The sequence below is a fragment of the Elgaria multicarinata genome, chromosome 1 (genome assembly GCF_023053635.1).
Source record: "Elgaria multicarinata webbii isolate HBS135686 ecotype San Diego chromosome 1, rElgMul1.1.pri, whole genome shotgun sequence".
Taxonomy (NCBI): Eukaryota; Metazoa; Chordata; class Lepidosauria; order Squamata; family Anguidae; genus Elgaria; species Elgaria multicarinata.
This window is the reverse complement of record NC_086171.1, coordinates 103,601,845-103,619,403: the sequence shown is the minus strand read 5'-3', so window position 1 is coordinate 103,619,403 and position 17,559 is coordinate 103,601,845. Positions and strand designations below refer to the sequence as shown.

General features: G+C 40.0%; 1 protein-coding gene across 8 annotated transcripts in view; it reads right to left on the bottom strand.

Annotated features, from left to right (window-relative positions):
* Window positions 1–17,559, bottom strand: part of RASAL2 (RAS protein activator like 2) — a 254,018-nt gene that overhangs the window by 153,405 nt on the left and 83,054 nt on the right. For 3 of the 8 annotated variants that reach the window (XM_063134239.1, XM_063134248.1, XM_063134257.1), the window contains exon 1: window positions 16,347–16,888. The exons of 2 other annotated variants lie outside the window; for them this stretch is intronic. In XM_063134239.1, the coding sequence (XP_062990309.1) occupies window positions 16,347–16,860 (514 nt within the window). In that variant the 5' untranslated portion in view covers window positions 16,861–16,888. Of the gene's footprint in view, window positions 1–16,346; window positions 16,915–17,559 lie in introns of those variants that run through there. 3 more of the 8 variants (XM_063134231.1, XM_063134264.1, XM_063134290.1) reach the window with 2 other exon arrangements.

Below are 17,559 nucleotides of genomic sequence, written 5' to 3'. Positions count from 1 at the left end.
GGTTTAGGATGGTCTGTTTCTGTATGAGTTTTTTTTTTTAATAGAACAGCAGAGATTTTAATCTAATTTAGTTTAAACTTCTCTCAATTCAACTAGTTTCATTTCTGAAATATGTTACCCTTAGTCTTGGCTTTCGAAATGAAGAAAGCTCAAAGCTGAACTTCCTCTAAAATCTATGAATGGATAGTATATCCATATATTCTGGATGAGGTATCACTCCAAATGCATGCAGAAACAGTGACCAATGGTCAAGAAGGCTGTCAATTTTCAAAAGCAAATTGAAAAGAAAGGGCATTTGCAGTATCAGAATTACAGTACCAGAATTGTAAAGATTTGCATAATAACCTATCAAGTGAGTTGTGAGCACTAGACTATTCTATTCCAGTGGAATTTTAAGATATTTTTAGAATGTTTTAAGGATGTTTTTTAGGATGTTTTAACAATGTATGTTATGTATTTTATTATTTATTGTTGTTTGCCGCCTTGATCAGAATGGAGAGGTGGGTAAGAAATATTGTTGTTGTTGTTGTTGTTATTATTATTATTATTATTACAGAATATTGCAAGAGGTTGCATTAAAAATGCATCCGAGAATTATAAATTGTTTTAGAGCACAGAGCTAGAGTTAAAGAATGAGCACCAAAATATTAAGTACAGCTGCACACTAACGTATCAACTGCAGATTTATTTACCAATGAAACTCCTGTAGATGAATGTTCCGCTACCACTGTCAGTTTTATACCCCAGTGACAGGTTCCTGGTTTGGTATCAGATACAGTAAATAAACACCTGTGAAAAAATCCAATAGGTTACGCAGGGAACACAACAGCAGGGGTGAATGGACTTTGTACACTAGCATGGAGCCTGTTCACGATAAACCAGGATTCTCCAGAATCCTGCTTACCGTATTTCTTCGATTGTAAGATGCCATCGATTATAAGACGCACACTAATTTCAGTACCACCAACAGAAAAAAAAAACCTAAGACACATCTGCGATTCTAAGACGCACCCCATTTTTAGAGATGTTTATATGGGGGGGAAAAGTGTGTCTTATAATCAAAGAAATAGGGTAATTGTTCTGTGCAGCCTCTCTCTTGGTCATTCCATGCAAAATTTTCCTTCTCTAGGGAAATATATAAAACTTGACACTGCAGATACAATCCAGAACAGAAAGTGTATTTCTCAAATGGAGCATTCACTTTCCTTGAGAATCCAGGCAGATAAGGGAATATATAAAAACACAAGACACACAAAAGAACAATCTTATCAGTTAATTCACAAACTTTTTAATGGATCAATTGAATCAACTTTAAATTGAAACAATTTATGTGATCATCAACTTGCTCAGTATCTGGGATAAATATAAGACAAGGGTAGGGAATCTGTAGTCCTCCAAATGTTGGATTTCAACTCCCATCAGCCTCACCCAGCATGGCCAATAGTCAGGAAAGATGGATTTAAAGCCCAACATCTCAAGGGCCACATGTTTGCCACCCCTGATAGAATTAGTCTAGCCTATTAAATATTCAATTGCTTCAGTGATTTATGATTTGTATTTTAATCTCACCACACTGAATTGGGAGCCTTCAAATTGTGAAGAGAACATAATTTATATGCATATAAATATCTATTAGGTCAAACTCAAATGAGGACATATGAAGACATAAAATGCATCACAAATAACTAGTTGCCTCTATGGCTTGGGTTTTTAAAAACTCAGATATGTATTAGAAAAACATTAAATCATGGCCTGGCTACCAAATCACATTTGAGGAAGTTAGAGTTCCAAAGAATAGGAGGCATTTGGTTTCTAGATTTTAACTGAGAAGTGAAATGTTAAGAACAACATGAATTAGCTGGGGGACACGTTCTTGGAGGATGCATTAATTGGGAACTACGAAGAGACTACATAGCAATATTTTTTCACTATAGTAATTTTAGAGAATTGCTTTTAAGTTAATGACCAGCTGATATATCACATCAAAATAAATTACAAAAGATAATGGGTACAATATAATGTCTGTTGGAAGTGGCAGAAAAGCAGGGAGCTTATTAATGTGGTAGGCTTGTTTAATAACAGAGAAATTTTGGAATCAAGTCCAAAAGATGATTGAAAGGATTTAGGTTAAAGTAATTATTAGATTCATTAATAGTCTGTTAACTTTTCATATAATTAATCTGAAGTTACCTCCTACATGGAAGTGAGAATAACCTACATAAAATATTGAGAGGGGGCAATATCTCTGTTTCTAAAACATCGAATTGGTAAAATAAAATATGCAAATATCCATCATACTTATTTCCCACTCTTTCTCCAAAGGGCTCAGTGCAGTACACATAATCCCCCCTTGTTATTCTCACAACTACTCTGTGAAGCTGATTAACAGCAGAGTAGTGACCAGCTCAAGGTCACACAGTGAGCATCATGACTGAGCAAGGATTTCAACCAAGGTCCACCTCCGAAAGTCAGACACTCTAGACACTACACCACACTGGCTCTCAATATTGATAGATTATATCAGGATGAAAGAAGGCAAATAAAGATTTAGCAGCTTTGCTCAGAAGTGGATTTCACTTTGTACGTATCGGCAAAATAAATCACACGAATCTACAACAAATATAATCTAGGCATTTACGCTATTATGGTAAATTTATGGCTATAAATAGAATTTTAACATATTGTAAACACATCTGTGTTTAATATTTATTTTTTAAATGTCAGATTGTTGAATGTCCTACCTGAGAGAGGATGGGACTCTCACAGATCCACCCACTCAACTAAAACCTCTCTTAATTGCCATCTCCCCGTGTATATTTCCCGTTTTGGTAGGCATTTCTAATTAGTTATGAATCATTATTCAGGTTGAAAAGTTTATTATATTCTCCAGTTTTTAAAGTACAAAACTAAGGAAAGGGGTGGTGGTGGTGATTTTATGTATGAAGGATTAAACCTCTCTTCTGAAACTTCAAATGTGCAACCACAATCTAAAGCTAGCAAAGACAAGGGAATAGCTTGGAGCTTTGAAGAAGGCCAGGAACCTTGACTGCGTGAAACAACACACCTCCACAAACCCCTGTTTTCTAAGCAATATATAAAGGCTGTTGGTTTTTCAGATCTCAGGTCATGATTGTTGGAAATGATATAGAACGGTGTAATGACATTGCAGCAACTACACACTTGAATATGAGCAGTTTTACAGAGGTGGTCCCAAAGCCTTAGTTCAACTCAGCTTTGGCTCTTGGCTGAGGAAGACTGGTCTAATTTTTAAAACCATATCTGAGTGGTGGCGTTTCATGCCACCTTTACAGGCTAAAATTTTGAAAAGATAGAAAAATGCAGTTACCAGTTTGGCAAGGCATTTTTGCTTTATCCAAAACTGCACTAATTCACCTCTGAAGTCCCCTCAGTAAAAGGTAAGGGAGCTCTTAATGACAGTTGAAATCTGAGCAATTAGTCAGAATACTGCTAAGTCCTGTAAAGCCTCTTACCATACGCACAGCCAACTACTAAACTCACTGAGTAATTGATCTCCATTTCTCACCAATCTCCCTCAGAGTTTCTGTTCTTGTAAAAATTCAAATGCAGCAGCAATGGTGGAAACAAAATTCAGAAGAAAGAAGTAGCTGAGTCCGAGGACACAATCAAAAGAATACTTCTCAGCAAAACAATAACTTGGTGGTGTAAGCATAAACTACTGATTTACCTTACAGGGTTGTGGTAAGGATTACTGACAATATGCTTTGAACACTCAGAATTCACCATATAAGCACCATGTATTACTACCACTACATGCAGTGCATCTATGCATTCCTAGCCCAACAAAGATCAGGCAACAGCCATTATTAACCTACATGGCTTTTTAAAAATGATTAGATAGAGGTCTGGACAATGGCTCTTTGTCATTAGAGCTAAATGCAGTCTCTATGTACTAGGGTAGAATACAAGATGTAGGAGATAAACAGTGGATGGAAGTTCCTTTGAGGGCTTCCTAGAGGCATCCTGGATGCGGTTCGAAACAGGATGTGACTTCATAGCTCTCTGGTGGGTTTGATCAAACAGGTGTTCTTTAGCACCATCTTCCCACCCAAATGAGCACACGAGTTTTAACATACAGTGCCTAGATCTAGACATACCATAAGAACAGATTGCCATGCATTAGGTGCAGAGGCCCACAAGTGATTTTACCACTGTTGATTACAGCTTTGAATCCAGTGAGCACCCCAATACAAAGCAAGATATAAGCAGTGGGCTATTTCTGATCTTGTGGTGGACTTTGGAGGAATTCGGAAACGAGAGGTCTTGTTGCATCCAAGTATCTCCAAAGCTCAGTCTGACAGCAGGAACGAGTCCCTGCTTTTCTCCTAAATCTGCAATTCAGAAGACAGGCAGTGACTCACCCTTGCATTCGTTCATGCTGGGCTTCTTGCTATTTTTGAGTGCTTCTACAGATCAGTGCAACATCTGAGACAAGACTCTCTCGCTCCTCTGAGTCAGAAGAAGAGCAGGGTCAGTGGTGACCATATATACCAACTAGCTACCAAACCTAGTCAAAATGTGTGAACCCCTGTGGAGACGTAGATTATTTCATGACCTTCAAATAATCTGCAATTATTTTAGATCCTCAAAATGTCTTTTCCTGGAGTGCCAAATGGAACACACACACGGACCTTAGGCCAATTCACACTGAGGTGAAAATTTTACCTTGTATTGTGCTGATTACCTGAAATTTTAGAAGAACCATTTCCATGTATCCTACTTCTGGTGTGTTATAGGACATGGTAACTCATTGGCAACCTTATCTACTCATGGCCTTTTCTGAAGAATATACAAATACTAAAGTGAAAAAAGTCACTTCAAATAGATGAATCCAGCTCAAAAATGAACACACGGATTAGCCTTTACGTAGCCCTCATTCAGTTCCGGCTGCAAAGACGTTGCTCTTCTCTCATCTGCTAAATGCCCTCCTCTGTTAACTTGTGAAATACGTATTACAGAATGGATTCTTAAACTCACGAAAAGCTTAAAGGATTATGTGGCCCAATTCCTCAGAAGCCAAGCTCAAAGGAGCTCACTTTTGGCTGGAGTGAGTCAAGGAAAGCAGCTTTCATCCAGGGCTTAAAGGGACAGGTGTAATCTGCCTCCCTTGGGCGAAAAGTGCAATTGCGGTTTTCTCTACTCACCTTTCCTCGTTAGTTGTGGAGCTTCTCTCCTTACCTACTCCAATTTCTCTGGCCTTCTGTTTGGTCAGTACAAGTCCAGCTTCTACATTTTTATAATAGAATATTAATTTTGCCATCTTCACGTTTGGTCTGTTACGTTTATGTTCCTCCCATAAATTATCAAAAAAACCCTGCATTACAGATACTTACCAGTGGTCTTGATTGTTAACTGACTAGGATCCAGTCAATGTCCAAATCTCAGCTAAGGCATTTGGAAAAGGCTCTTTGATTGACATGTTAATTAGTCATTCTTCTAAATTTTCTAGATTGTACCCATGTATCAAGTTAGATCATCAGGAAGTCAGTTATTTGGATCTTACTAGTTTAGCTTCACATACAAATGCTTTTACAGAATTAAAATTTAATGTTATGTCCTCTGCTTCCTTGGAATGCCATAATAAAAATTACCACTGGAGAGTATCTGTAATGTGTTTTGTAAAACTATCACTGAGGATATTGTCCATTGTGTTGCCTCTTCTTGGTAAAGTCTTCTGTATAAAGAGCCACATGAAAAAAATATTTGTCAGAGTTTACACTCATAAAGAATTTTGTTACACTTACTAAACGTATGTGTTTTGTGTTGTTTGGTAATGGAAAATACATTACCTTGTATATCTCCTTATTTGTTCTAGTGACCAGGAAACTGAGAGCTAAATCTGTGGCTTAACTCTAAATGTTCCTTCTTCTTTTTCTTATGGCTTATTGCTAAACAATAAAATCACAATTGCCCTCTTCTAGTCACCCAAAGTTTTATTGCAGTGGTCTTGCTCTGCACATTGGCATCCTCACCCCTATCTAATACACTTGAAAGAAAACAGATTGACTGATGGATTTGTCAGTCAATTGTGAAGATGGAGAACAGAAGAAAGCATACAGTTATTTACGTAGCAAGGTTCTAGTTGGGCGGTATAAAACTAAAGATAGGAACTGAACACCGCTTATGGAATTTCCTTCCTAGGAACTCCCTGCACCTTACTCAAAAATGGTGTGCTTGCAACCGGACGATAGTTAGCATAGTTCTTTGGATCAAGGGAGGGTTTTTCTAAGAGTGGTCGCACCACTGACTCCTTCAAGGCAGTAGGGACCACCCCATTATGCAAAGATGCAACCACCACTCCCCTGATCTAGTCGGTCAGCCCCCCAACCTGCCCCACGGCTAACTCGAATAAGCCATGACAAGGGTCGAGAGAGCATGTCAAACAGATGCAAGTGTCTTGTCCACATCCTCAGACTCCAAAACCTGAAATTGATCCCACAGAACAGGATAAGATGATGCACTGGACACCTCAACAGGCACTGAATCAATAGCGGCATTCAAGTCAGCAAGAAGGTGTCTTGCAAACTCATCACAGAGAGCCTCCGAGGGTTCCAGTATTGGATTAGGTGGGTTAGGTGTAAGTAAAACCTGGACCACTCAGAAAAGCTCAGCTGGATGACAGCTTGAGGATGCGATGGAGGCACCAAAGTAAGCCTTCTTTGATGCCTTCACAACCACACAGTAGGCACGATTGTATGCTCTTACACGTGTTCAGTCACCTTCAAGATGAGTCTTACACCATTTATGCTCCAGCTATCTTCTGACCTGTTTCATTGCCCAGAGCTCCTTGGTAAACCAGGAAGTCTTCTGAGCAACACAATATCGAAGAGGGTGCTCAGGAGCGATTGTGTTGATGGACCTTCACACCTCGCCGTTCCATAGTGCAATAAGGGCCTCAACAGAATTACTGGCTCTGGCTACTGAAAATTCCCCCAAAGTATTCAGGAATCACTCAGATTCCATAAGTCTCTGGAGGACCATCTCTGTAGGGAGCGACTGGCATCATGAAACTAAACTTCACCATGAAGTGGTCTCACCATGACAATCCCCCCAGTATCCAGACCACCCCCTTCACACCCTGAGGCAAAGACCAAGTCGAGGGTATGCCCTGCCCTGTGTGTTGGGCTGGTGACAAAGTGAGACAGCCCCATGCCTGTCACGGAGGACATGAAGTCCCGAGCTGGTCCTGTTAAGGCAGCCTCAGCACGGATGTTGAAATCTCCCAGGACCAGAGTCCTAGGGCTTTCCAGCACCGCAAGCGCTAGCATGTGATATTGGACAGGAGGCTGGACCGCTACTAGGAAGACTTGGGTTCAAATTCCTGCTCAACTATGAAGCTCACTATGTGACCTTTGACTATCTCTTAGCCTAACCTATCCACAGGGTAGTGACAGGAATGTAAATAATAAAAATTCATAGGATTAGATGGTGATCATTTATATAAAACCCTAGTTCAACTTCTTCTTTTGAGTCGATTATTTTATAGAGGAAACAATTCTAAAGCTATGCAGTCTCTCAGCAATACAGGATATCATAACCACCTCTTCCTTTCTGACACAGAACCACAAGTCTAGAAGGGACCAGGCAGTCATCAAATTCAACTCTTGACCCAATGCAGGATTTTTTCCACACAGCAGCCACCCACAGAAAAAAACATCATAACAAATAAAGCCAGAGAATACAGATCACAGAGCAGAAGACAGGAATGGGTAAAAGATGCACCACATGAAGGTGTTTGTGATGTACACTTCTCCAAATTATTTAAGAAAGTAAAAGCTGCTTCTATTCCTATGCAGAAGGGCCATGCCATCAATAGGAGAAAAAAGAGTAAACTGCCTCATGGGAAAGACAAACAAGCTTCTATTTGCCATTTGGCTCCACCCGTTTAGGATTTACAACACAAAGTCATTGGATCTCTTTGCAAATCATTAGACTCAAAAAGACCCACATTCACAGGGTCTGTTAAGCCATCCAGGCATAGGAGTAAGAGTTTTGTTCTTTTAAGCAAAGACAATAAGTAAGTCTCCTTACACCTCTTCTTCTCAGATTATGAGATTCAAGTATCTGATGAAAGCTCTTACCAAACCAGCTTCTCATTCTATTTATACTTAAGCTAAAAATATACATGCGCACAGTATTAATCAATTAAGGGTCTTAAACCAAAGAACTACATACTTTGGACCACCAGGTATCTCCTCTGAGCCTAACAATCTTGTCCTACACACACATACATATGGTGGTCAGTGAAGACACAATGCTGCCAGTCTGCTAACTATGGTTACGAGATCAAGAGCATATCCTTGATCTCGTAACCTTGATCTCCTACATATATCCTTGATCTCCTACATATATCCTCCTCCGAATCACTGCAGAGTAACTTCTCATCTCCTTTCCCTTCATTGTGTTAACCACTGTTTCACATTACATGTGTGGTGATATAACCCCAGTTAACGCCAACCAGTTTCCCTCAAAACCATGGTTTGACTTCAAACTAGAGTTTCAGTCTTCTGGTTTAACACAAATCCAGGGTTAATGCCAGGAAGAAAAGAGAAAGGGCAATATCACTCAGGGGAAATGAAGGGAATTAAGTGCATGAGCCAATTCCTTAGAGATCAGTAGTATTGTATCTACTCTAGGCTTTGATTTATATAATATTTTAAAATGATCTCACTTAATCAAAAGCACACTTCCTGTAAAACAGCAAAACCTTCATCTTCCCACTAGGTAGGATGACTTAAGAATACAAACAAACACATATATTTAGCATATGTGCATATATCAAAATTAATGTGACTTGACTTACGAATGTGCATAAACATTGGGAATTGTGCACTTTCCCATGAAAACATGAAAGTTCACAAATTTAGAACATTAAGAGGGGATTTTGTACATTGCTCAGTTGATACAGGTAAATGAATGAATATCAGGTAATGTAAACTAAGAAACCAAAGGAGGGAAGGAACCAATATAATGTTCTAAAGATTTGTTTGATCGTTATTATATTGTATAGTTGCTTCAATCGTATATTGTATAATTCCTTTAGAAATACCTTTTTTAAATACAAGATTGTCCCTATTTCCAATGCTTTTCAAGAAAGGAACTTCAATATGCCTTGGACCAGTAAAACGATTTTTGCACACCCTTGAAATTTCACCTCCTTCCCCCTACCCCCTTCCATTCCTCAGGGAGAAATCCTCTTCTTCTCCCTGCCCTTGCAAGCTTACTCCAGACCTTTCTTTACCTCTCCCAATACTGTTAAGGCTCCTTATTTGTCTAGTCCCTCATTCTTGCCCTCTTTGTATCTAGCTGTCGGCCCATACATTACATGTATGTTTTATTCCAGAGAAGGACAGAAGGTAGATTCCCAGATGTTTTCGATTTCAACTCCAAGAAGCAGACGGGCAATGGTCAGGGATGTTGGGTCCAAAGTACAAGTCCAAAATACCTGTAGATCTACTTTCTACCCACCCCTGTCCTGCCTTTAACATATGTGTATCTTGAGAACATGCACGAGTTTGTACTCGTGCCTAGAGGAGCACATTTGGTAACATAGGGGATCCTCCTTCTCCCCAGCATGCCAATGCACTGGACTTAAAAGGCAGTAGGGATGAGATGAGACAACTCACATTTTCAGAGCCTGGAAATTCTCCCTTAAATTTGGGAGATGAACCCATGTTCTACTGCAAAGTGGCAAGCAGGTTCAGAGAGGCAGAAACTCTTCTTTGACAGGAAGACCATCTCAGTGGGCCTCGCACACCAAACCAGGAGTTTGTGTGTATAGTGGTAGTTTCTTTTCCTTTTCCCTAGACAATCTAGATCCAGCCAACATGTTTTCCAGATAAGGAAGAGAGAAGCACAAATTCATTGTTTTCTTCTGAATTCTTTGTTGATATCAAATACTTATTCTTTCATGACAAACACCAATATGGGCGGAGCACACATGAGAAAGTCTTGGGTCTGTAAAGAGATGAGCAGATGCAATACAAGGTATCTTCAACTAAATATATTATTAACTTAAAAGAAAGACTGGAGCAGCAAAATGTAGTTATTTGCAAGAGCAGACTCCAGAGGGGGCCATAATCTACCTCTGGGTCCTAGTAAAAATACATAGGAGATGACTGTCATTTGTTTTCTGTTTTGAGGTACAAAAAAGGTCTTTGGACAGAATTATCCAGAAGTCAATGTCTACAAACATCTGATTCAAAATACAATCAACAAGCATTGATTTCTAACTTAGCTTGAGTTCACACCTGCCATTTTAGAGCATGCAGCCTTTCTATAAATTGCATTGCAGACAGCCATGTAAAGCCCCCTCAAGTCATAAAATCAGCCCAACCTGGCTAACATTGCACTGTGGTTGGAGTCAGAAAATGCTTGAAAACTATATTGATATAGATAGAATAGCACAATTTACCTTTTTTCCTCTAGAAGCAAAGAATTCTAAATATAATTCTAACAAAGGGAATGCTAACATGGGTTGATTTTGTGCAATTTCTCAATATACCTCTTAGTATTTTAAGTATCAATAATTGCCAGTTATTTCACTGCTACTCCTTCCAATGAAAGCATTAAGTGCTTTTGCCTATTATTAATACTAGCAACCCACGCCTGCACTTCCTCCCAGGCCATCATTATCTAGTACTAAAATGGATTTGGGAAAGTAGTGGCAAAACATCCTAAACCAGCTGGATGCTAGAAGGACTCTTTGAAAAGTAATTTAAAAAAGTACTTCATCCTTCGCAATTCTCAACATGGTGCACACGCAGCCACACTTACCTCTAAGCTACAGTAACGTGTTAAAATTAGTTTTAAACCAATTTTAACAGATTTTCATATTTACTTCTAAGCAAACCCCCTTGACTCTAGCACAGGGATGGATACGTTTGCAAAAACTGAGAAGGGAAGAGAGTTCTAGTTACCACCAGATGGAATAATACCAAATTATACATCAACATTTTACATCTTTCTGGGTTAAAAAATGGAGTCCCAGATGCATAGCAGGTTCAAAACGTTTAGGTCTCCCTAAAGAGCTTAAAGTGAAAATTGATAATGTTGCCTCTTTTGAGTAGGAATGCACAAAATCAATAATAATGTAACTGCACAATGTTATTAGGAATTGACTCTGAAGACTTTATACTGGCAATGTATACAGGTGGTGACAAGCTGACAGCACGGTTGTGAGATTGCTATAAAAATAGTATGTTGGTTTTATAAAAATCTATAAATAGAACTCCAGGAAAGCAAGATTGCCACAGCAACATTAAGCACAGCTAAGGTCAAACCAGACAGCAGACACTGATTAAATGGCGTGGTTAACTTTAACATCAGCCAAAGTATGTGCAATTTTGTTTTTCCTTTGTCCTGAGGAAGCAGGAGGACGACAACACTCTCCAGGAAATGCCATCATCACATTACTGATAAAGAAACTGCCTTGTTGCAGCCAAGAGGAATCACTAGATGATACAACCTCATTTGGTTTCCAATTTCCTGTTATCCCGGCAGAATTAAAAGACCAATTCTATTGAAGGAGCATTGAAAACACTACCTGGAACGTAAAATAGATCAAAGTAAAACAACAACAACAACAAAGTACCTATATTCTGGAACTTTTCCCATCTTTTACTGACCTTCCAAAAAGAGCTAAGAAAGAGAAAAGAGTGGAAAGTTCCAAAGAGGCCGACAGAGGAAAGACCGAAAGCTGCCCCTGCTTGTCTCTTTCTCCATCCTGTTTCTACTGATGTGACTACTTTAGCTTCATATAGGAGCTTGTGGTTTTAGCATTTGTTTACTGAAACAAGCTCTTTCCTGATCTGAAGCACTCACAAAGTACTTCAGAATGTTGCCTCCCTTTAGGAACTAGGGGTCAATGACTAGCAGCAATTGGTATCTAACTAATTCCCTTTAAACTTTGCACATTCTATCTTCTATCACTCAGGTCAATAGGGCCTGCGTGTGAACATTGTGAATGAAATAGATCATTTCATGCAGCTAGCTCTAAGCATACTTTAGACTCGGGAAAAGAGAATCAGACATAGAGTGCATGTATATCAGTGAGGACTGCTTTAAGTCACAACGATAGTTCATACTAGGAGTTTTGAATAAAGCACAGAGATTAATTTTGGATCTCACAAACATTCTAGGAGTAGAGACTCTCTGCTTTTCTGTGTGCATTGCACCACTCTCCCCTAAATGTTTTTGTGTTTATTTACTTATTTATTTATTATATTTTTGATCTGGCTAATAACAAACATTCCCCGGGCAGACTGCAAACAGCTAAAAGAATAAAGCACAATCCAAAACAACAACAAAAATCACCACAGGAAAAGTATATAAAATATATAAAAACAACCATAAAATCTAAAATGCCTGAAAGAAAAGAAAGGCCTTTATCTGGCACCAAAAAGATAACAGCATAGTTAATAGGTGCCAAGCAAAGCTCCTTGGGGAGGTCGTTCCATAAATGGGGCACCTCAACTGAAAAGGCCCTCTACCTTGCAGCCATCTGATGTGGGGAGCACTTGGAGGGCCTCCAAAGATGACCCCAGGATCCACGCAGGTACATTTAGAAGGAGACATTCCTTTAGATAGCTATACCTTCTTACCCTTTGAGACCAACTGGAAGTAGATTACAGCAGGGATCCCCCTTATTCCACTGCTTACTGTACAAACTGGGAGGCCCCCCAGCATGCTAAGTGTTTTCACCAACCTGTGTCCTCCTCAAAGGAGGGAGGAGCAAGGCATATCAAACCGCCCTGACTGAGGCACTGGTTGGGTAAAGCTCATGCACAGCAAAGCCATGACCCCAAACAAGGCATCAGCTGAAAGAGCACTCCTCCCGCCAAAGCATCAGATGGGACAACTTCGCCAACCCTGGGGAGAAGGCGATGCCGGTAAACCACTTCACATGCTGATCATCCTCACCCTCTTTGTGACAGTGAGTGGCTCGCTAAGGGAGAATCCCCATGGTTATTCCCAATCACTGATTGGAGGTAACAGGGGAGAATTCTCTACCTCTGTGGGGATTCTTCTCCCTTCAAGAGATGGGTTGGCCTGGCAGGCCAAATTTGGCCCGTGGGCAGGTGGGGCCTGGTATAATATCTGTTGATCCCCTTGTGAGCCCTTCAGGGGACTGTTCCATTCTGCCTTAATGTAGAAAACATATCATAGAATGGAACAGTCTGTGGCTTTGGGAGACCCTGAGGAAAACTTGGGTGTGTGTTTTTATACTTCCTTTGGAATGGAGTCAGCAGCCTCCTTGCCTTCTAGCTTGCCCTCTGAACTGGGGATGTCACAGGTAGATGACCTGCTGCTGGAGCAGCTAAAAGAAGAATAGCTGGATGATGGGACCTGCAATCCTTCCTGTAGTTGCACTTGGATCTACCTCATGAAGCACTGTGCCTATGCACCTATGATTCTTCTTGCCCTCATGGACCTTTTATGAGTAGATGTGGAATGAGACTGACTTGCAGTAAAAATGTTCCATTCCCATCTGGTGGTAACTAGCAATTACATCCTGCACTCACTGGAGAATCTGAGGGTAAGCCTGGTCTGCACTCAGGGGTCTGGGTGAGCTAGTAGGGGGCTAGTTGGGGCCCTCTGAAGACTCCTTTCCTCCTTAGCACTGTTTGAGGATGATTTCCAACATGACATGAGCTATGGAGGAGCCCTTAAGTTCTGACATGCCAGGATTTAGTCAGCCACCAGGATCCTGAGGGGGAGCCCTAGTGCTGCCCCTCTGCCTGCCCTGTCAAAGGCGGTTGGGGCAAACATCAATGAGTGGCTACAATGGGAGAGCATTGCTGACAGGGCTCTCAGAGTGGTAGCAACAAGCACACAAAGAACCTGATTCTCCAGGGGTGCGGGCTTGGCCAAATTTATCTCAAGTTGTGGTCTGAGTGCCCCCATCCCTGATTATGAGGCTGAGAGGAGGAGGAACCTAGTTGTGCTGAGTCAACTGAAGCTCAGTGAAAACCCCTGTGTCACTGCCAGCATGCAGAACCAATCTGAGAAGATGGGGTGGGGTGGGGATTGGAGGAGAAACTACATTTGTTGGACTTTGCCTCCTGTACAAGGGGATGAGTCCCCTCACTAAGGATCTGGAATTACTTCAATAGAGAATGTTTACATTCCTATATTCATCAGTTGTTGTTTTTTAATTTAATTTAATTTAAATCCAGTTTTAGGAATTATGTCCTTCACTTTAACGGGTTTTCAATAAAACAATTTTTTTTAAAAAACCATTAACACATATATGACCCTGGCAATCCTCCCTGGCCTTTCTCTCCTTCATCCTCGAACTGTTGCTTTGAATAATTAAATAAGTATAATAAAATAACAAAAACTGTATACTCAGCGTTCAAAAATTAATTTGGAAGTTCTAGAAATATTTACGAATAACAAAAAAGACACATGGTTTCATATATAAATTGAAGCACAGCTTAAGTATTTAATTTGATGCTTACTACTTGGTTTCTAGTAATTGTAGGGTTATACTACACACTGGACTGTGATTAAGAGGTTTTAAATGTCCACGTCAGCATAGCATTCTCATAATAATCAGAGGGTTTTTTGATTGTAGAGGACCAATCCCGCAATGGGCTCAATAGCTTCCAGATGTTTCTAGGAGTTTAGTGTGATAATCAGAAGTATTCAGGACAGTTTTTGAAGTCAGAATTTAAAGGCTTATATCATTGCTTAATCAGTAACTTAGGTCGAGTTAGATTTCAGCTGGGAATCTAAATAGGAAGCAAAACCCAAAAGACAACCTCTCTCTTTTAATAACAATTCTCTTATCAGTGAAGATCCAAGAATCTATTGTGAGAATGTTTACTGTCCTCAATCCCAACTGGCCAAACCTTTACAACTTTCCCCTGCTTGGAATCGTAGCATACATCAATTTAGCTGACCGATTACAAAGCTGCAGATATCAGATGATAAACTGGATCAGTTTCACTGCCTAGGGTGCAATTTAAAGACAGCTTTATTTTCTTCTGTGCTTACTGGCTTCCCAGTGGCAAGCTCTAAATGTCATCATGTCATTTACAAATGCCTGGCATCTGCTCTCCTTTAACACACTGTGCTCCAGTACTTTTATTTGTTGTCCAGAGAGCTAGCAGTTTCTCAACTACAGTTTCAGTTTTTAAAATTTAAGTGTATGCAATAAGCATGCAGCGAACCCTGAACAACATTCTCAGTTTGCATAAAAACAGCATTGAGAAGGACGTGTGGAAAGAATATGAAACTCAGATTAGTAAGAGCACGAAAACTTAATCCAAACCGTTTAAGTAATACTGCAAGCTTCTGAACCCACTAGCTCCTTATTAGACATAATTACTTAGAACAAAAACAGTTTTGTTACTGATGAGCTGGCTGTCTACTGTGTTCTATCAAAGCGATGAGAGCACAATGTTAATTGGGCCTTGGGCCTAACTCAGCCATGGTTCAGGAACTACTAGTTGCTACTGAGGCGGCCCTCATGACCTCAATGAAAACCATATAGGGAACAATGAAGAGTTTGTTTCTTTGGGGTTTCCACTTCATGCTGAAGCAGTCTTCAGTTAAAAAATTAAACTTACATCTTACCTCTTTGCTACAGTGCAAAGTTAAAAGAAATTCCGAAGTGCACATCTAGTTCTTCTCCATCTGTGCATATAGTTTTGCTGGATCACAGCATACAGCTTTCAACAAGTGTCACCCCATGTAACGGCAATACCAAATGTGGTGGTCCATGAAATCAGCATAGTGGTCCCCAATGCCACAAGGTTTAAGAGTCACAGGGTTAAACATGGTCACTAATTACCTTGTTCTAACAACATAATGTCCAAGTAAAAGCCCTCAACCTAAACAACCAAATATCTTAATGCCACGTTTTTTTCAACACCAATTAAGAGCCTGAGATTTAAAAGCTCACTTTGTTTTACACAACTAGATGGCCCATTAAGAAACATAATTTTATTCAATATCTGTTATCCCAGTGGCCAAACATGGCTACAAACACTGAATTACTATTGAGAAAATAATATAATTGAAGGGAAAACTAAGCTGCAAAATGCTGGCCGGCATGGACCAATACATGCTGTGACTGACTGTGGCTTAAACAAATTAAGGTGGGCTAATGGATCATGCAAATCATGTCAAAGTGAGCTTCTTCATACCATTAGATTCCCAAAATGACCAATCAAAGCGCAGGAAAAAAACCTCAACTTTTCCCAGGAAAAAAAATACTTCAAGCTATCACAATCCCTATGAAGCAAGTAACTTGGCTCGCCCTTAAAAAGCTATTAGGAAAGCCAAAAGGACAGTGATACCTGCAGTCAAATCCATCTCATCATTCTCCACTCCTTCATTTGTCATTGTTGCACTCTGTTCTCCTTTGCGATTCAGCACCTTAGAAAAGCTGCTGGAGATTGTAGAGAAGAAGCCACGAATGAAATAATTGTCCTGTTCACCACCCTCTGGCTGAAGAAGTGGTTTTGTACTTCTCTCTCTCCAATGTGGTGCAGGTTCAGATATAGACCTGCAGAAAGGTACCCGAAATGGCCTTGTTGCTGGCATGGCAACTTTCTCTTCTGGGTCTTCCTTGTGACCATCAGCAATTGAAGTGTCCACCCTCAAGGGCTGTTCAGCAGTCTTTCGTGCATCTGCTCTCTTGTTCACCTTCCAGTGAAGTCTGGGATGAGTCTGCCACCGGTAGGTTCCAAGCAGCTTGCCAAAATCCAAACCTCCTTCTTCATACATCCTCTTGCTTTTCACTTGGTGGCACCAATGATAGCCCTTCAAGCTAGCTCTGACCTTAGTAGAGTCACCACCCTGCTCTGACATAGATCTTCGAAAGAGTGCAGAAGAAGGACTAGGGTGCTTTTTAAACACATTCATTTTCCACTTCTCACTTTCAGCTTCCTCAGCTTACACTTACTTGCACTTCGTCCAAGTTATTGAAATTACCAACTAAGCTACTTCCTTCTGAGCAATAGTAGCAGATGTCCTTCTTGAAGACTTGCTACTGAACATGTATCATTCAGACTCATTTCCACACCATCTTCGATCAACTCTGTGCCTATCCTCAAGGAGAATCAGAACCTACGTAAGATCCTTCTATTTTAAGATTAAACGACAGCTTGTGAAGTCAATTTTCAGTTTCTGGGTTCATATCTCTGCGGCAGACTTTCAGGAAGTGACAAAAAGGGGAAAAAGTACTGAAATCCCACAAATTAAGTGCTGGGCCAATTGAACTTCTGCCTCTCATTTGTAACCATAAATTAAAAATAGAACATGAAAGTACCTTTAGTTTCCACATAGCAACATCAAGTAGAACTAAAGTGTCAACCACAAGAATCTTGAAGATAAAAAATAAGATGCATCAAGACGAGGGCTTCACAGCAATACTGGCTGCAGAGGTTTCAGTCCTTGAACAATTCAATACATATATATATATAAATATTTATCATAACCATCTTCAAATCCATAATGCTACTTATAAGTAAAGCCAAATCCATGGGAATTCAATGCAGCAGTTCTTTC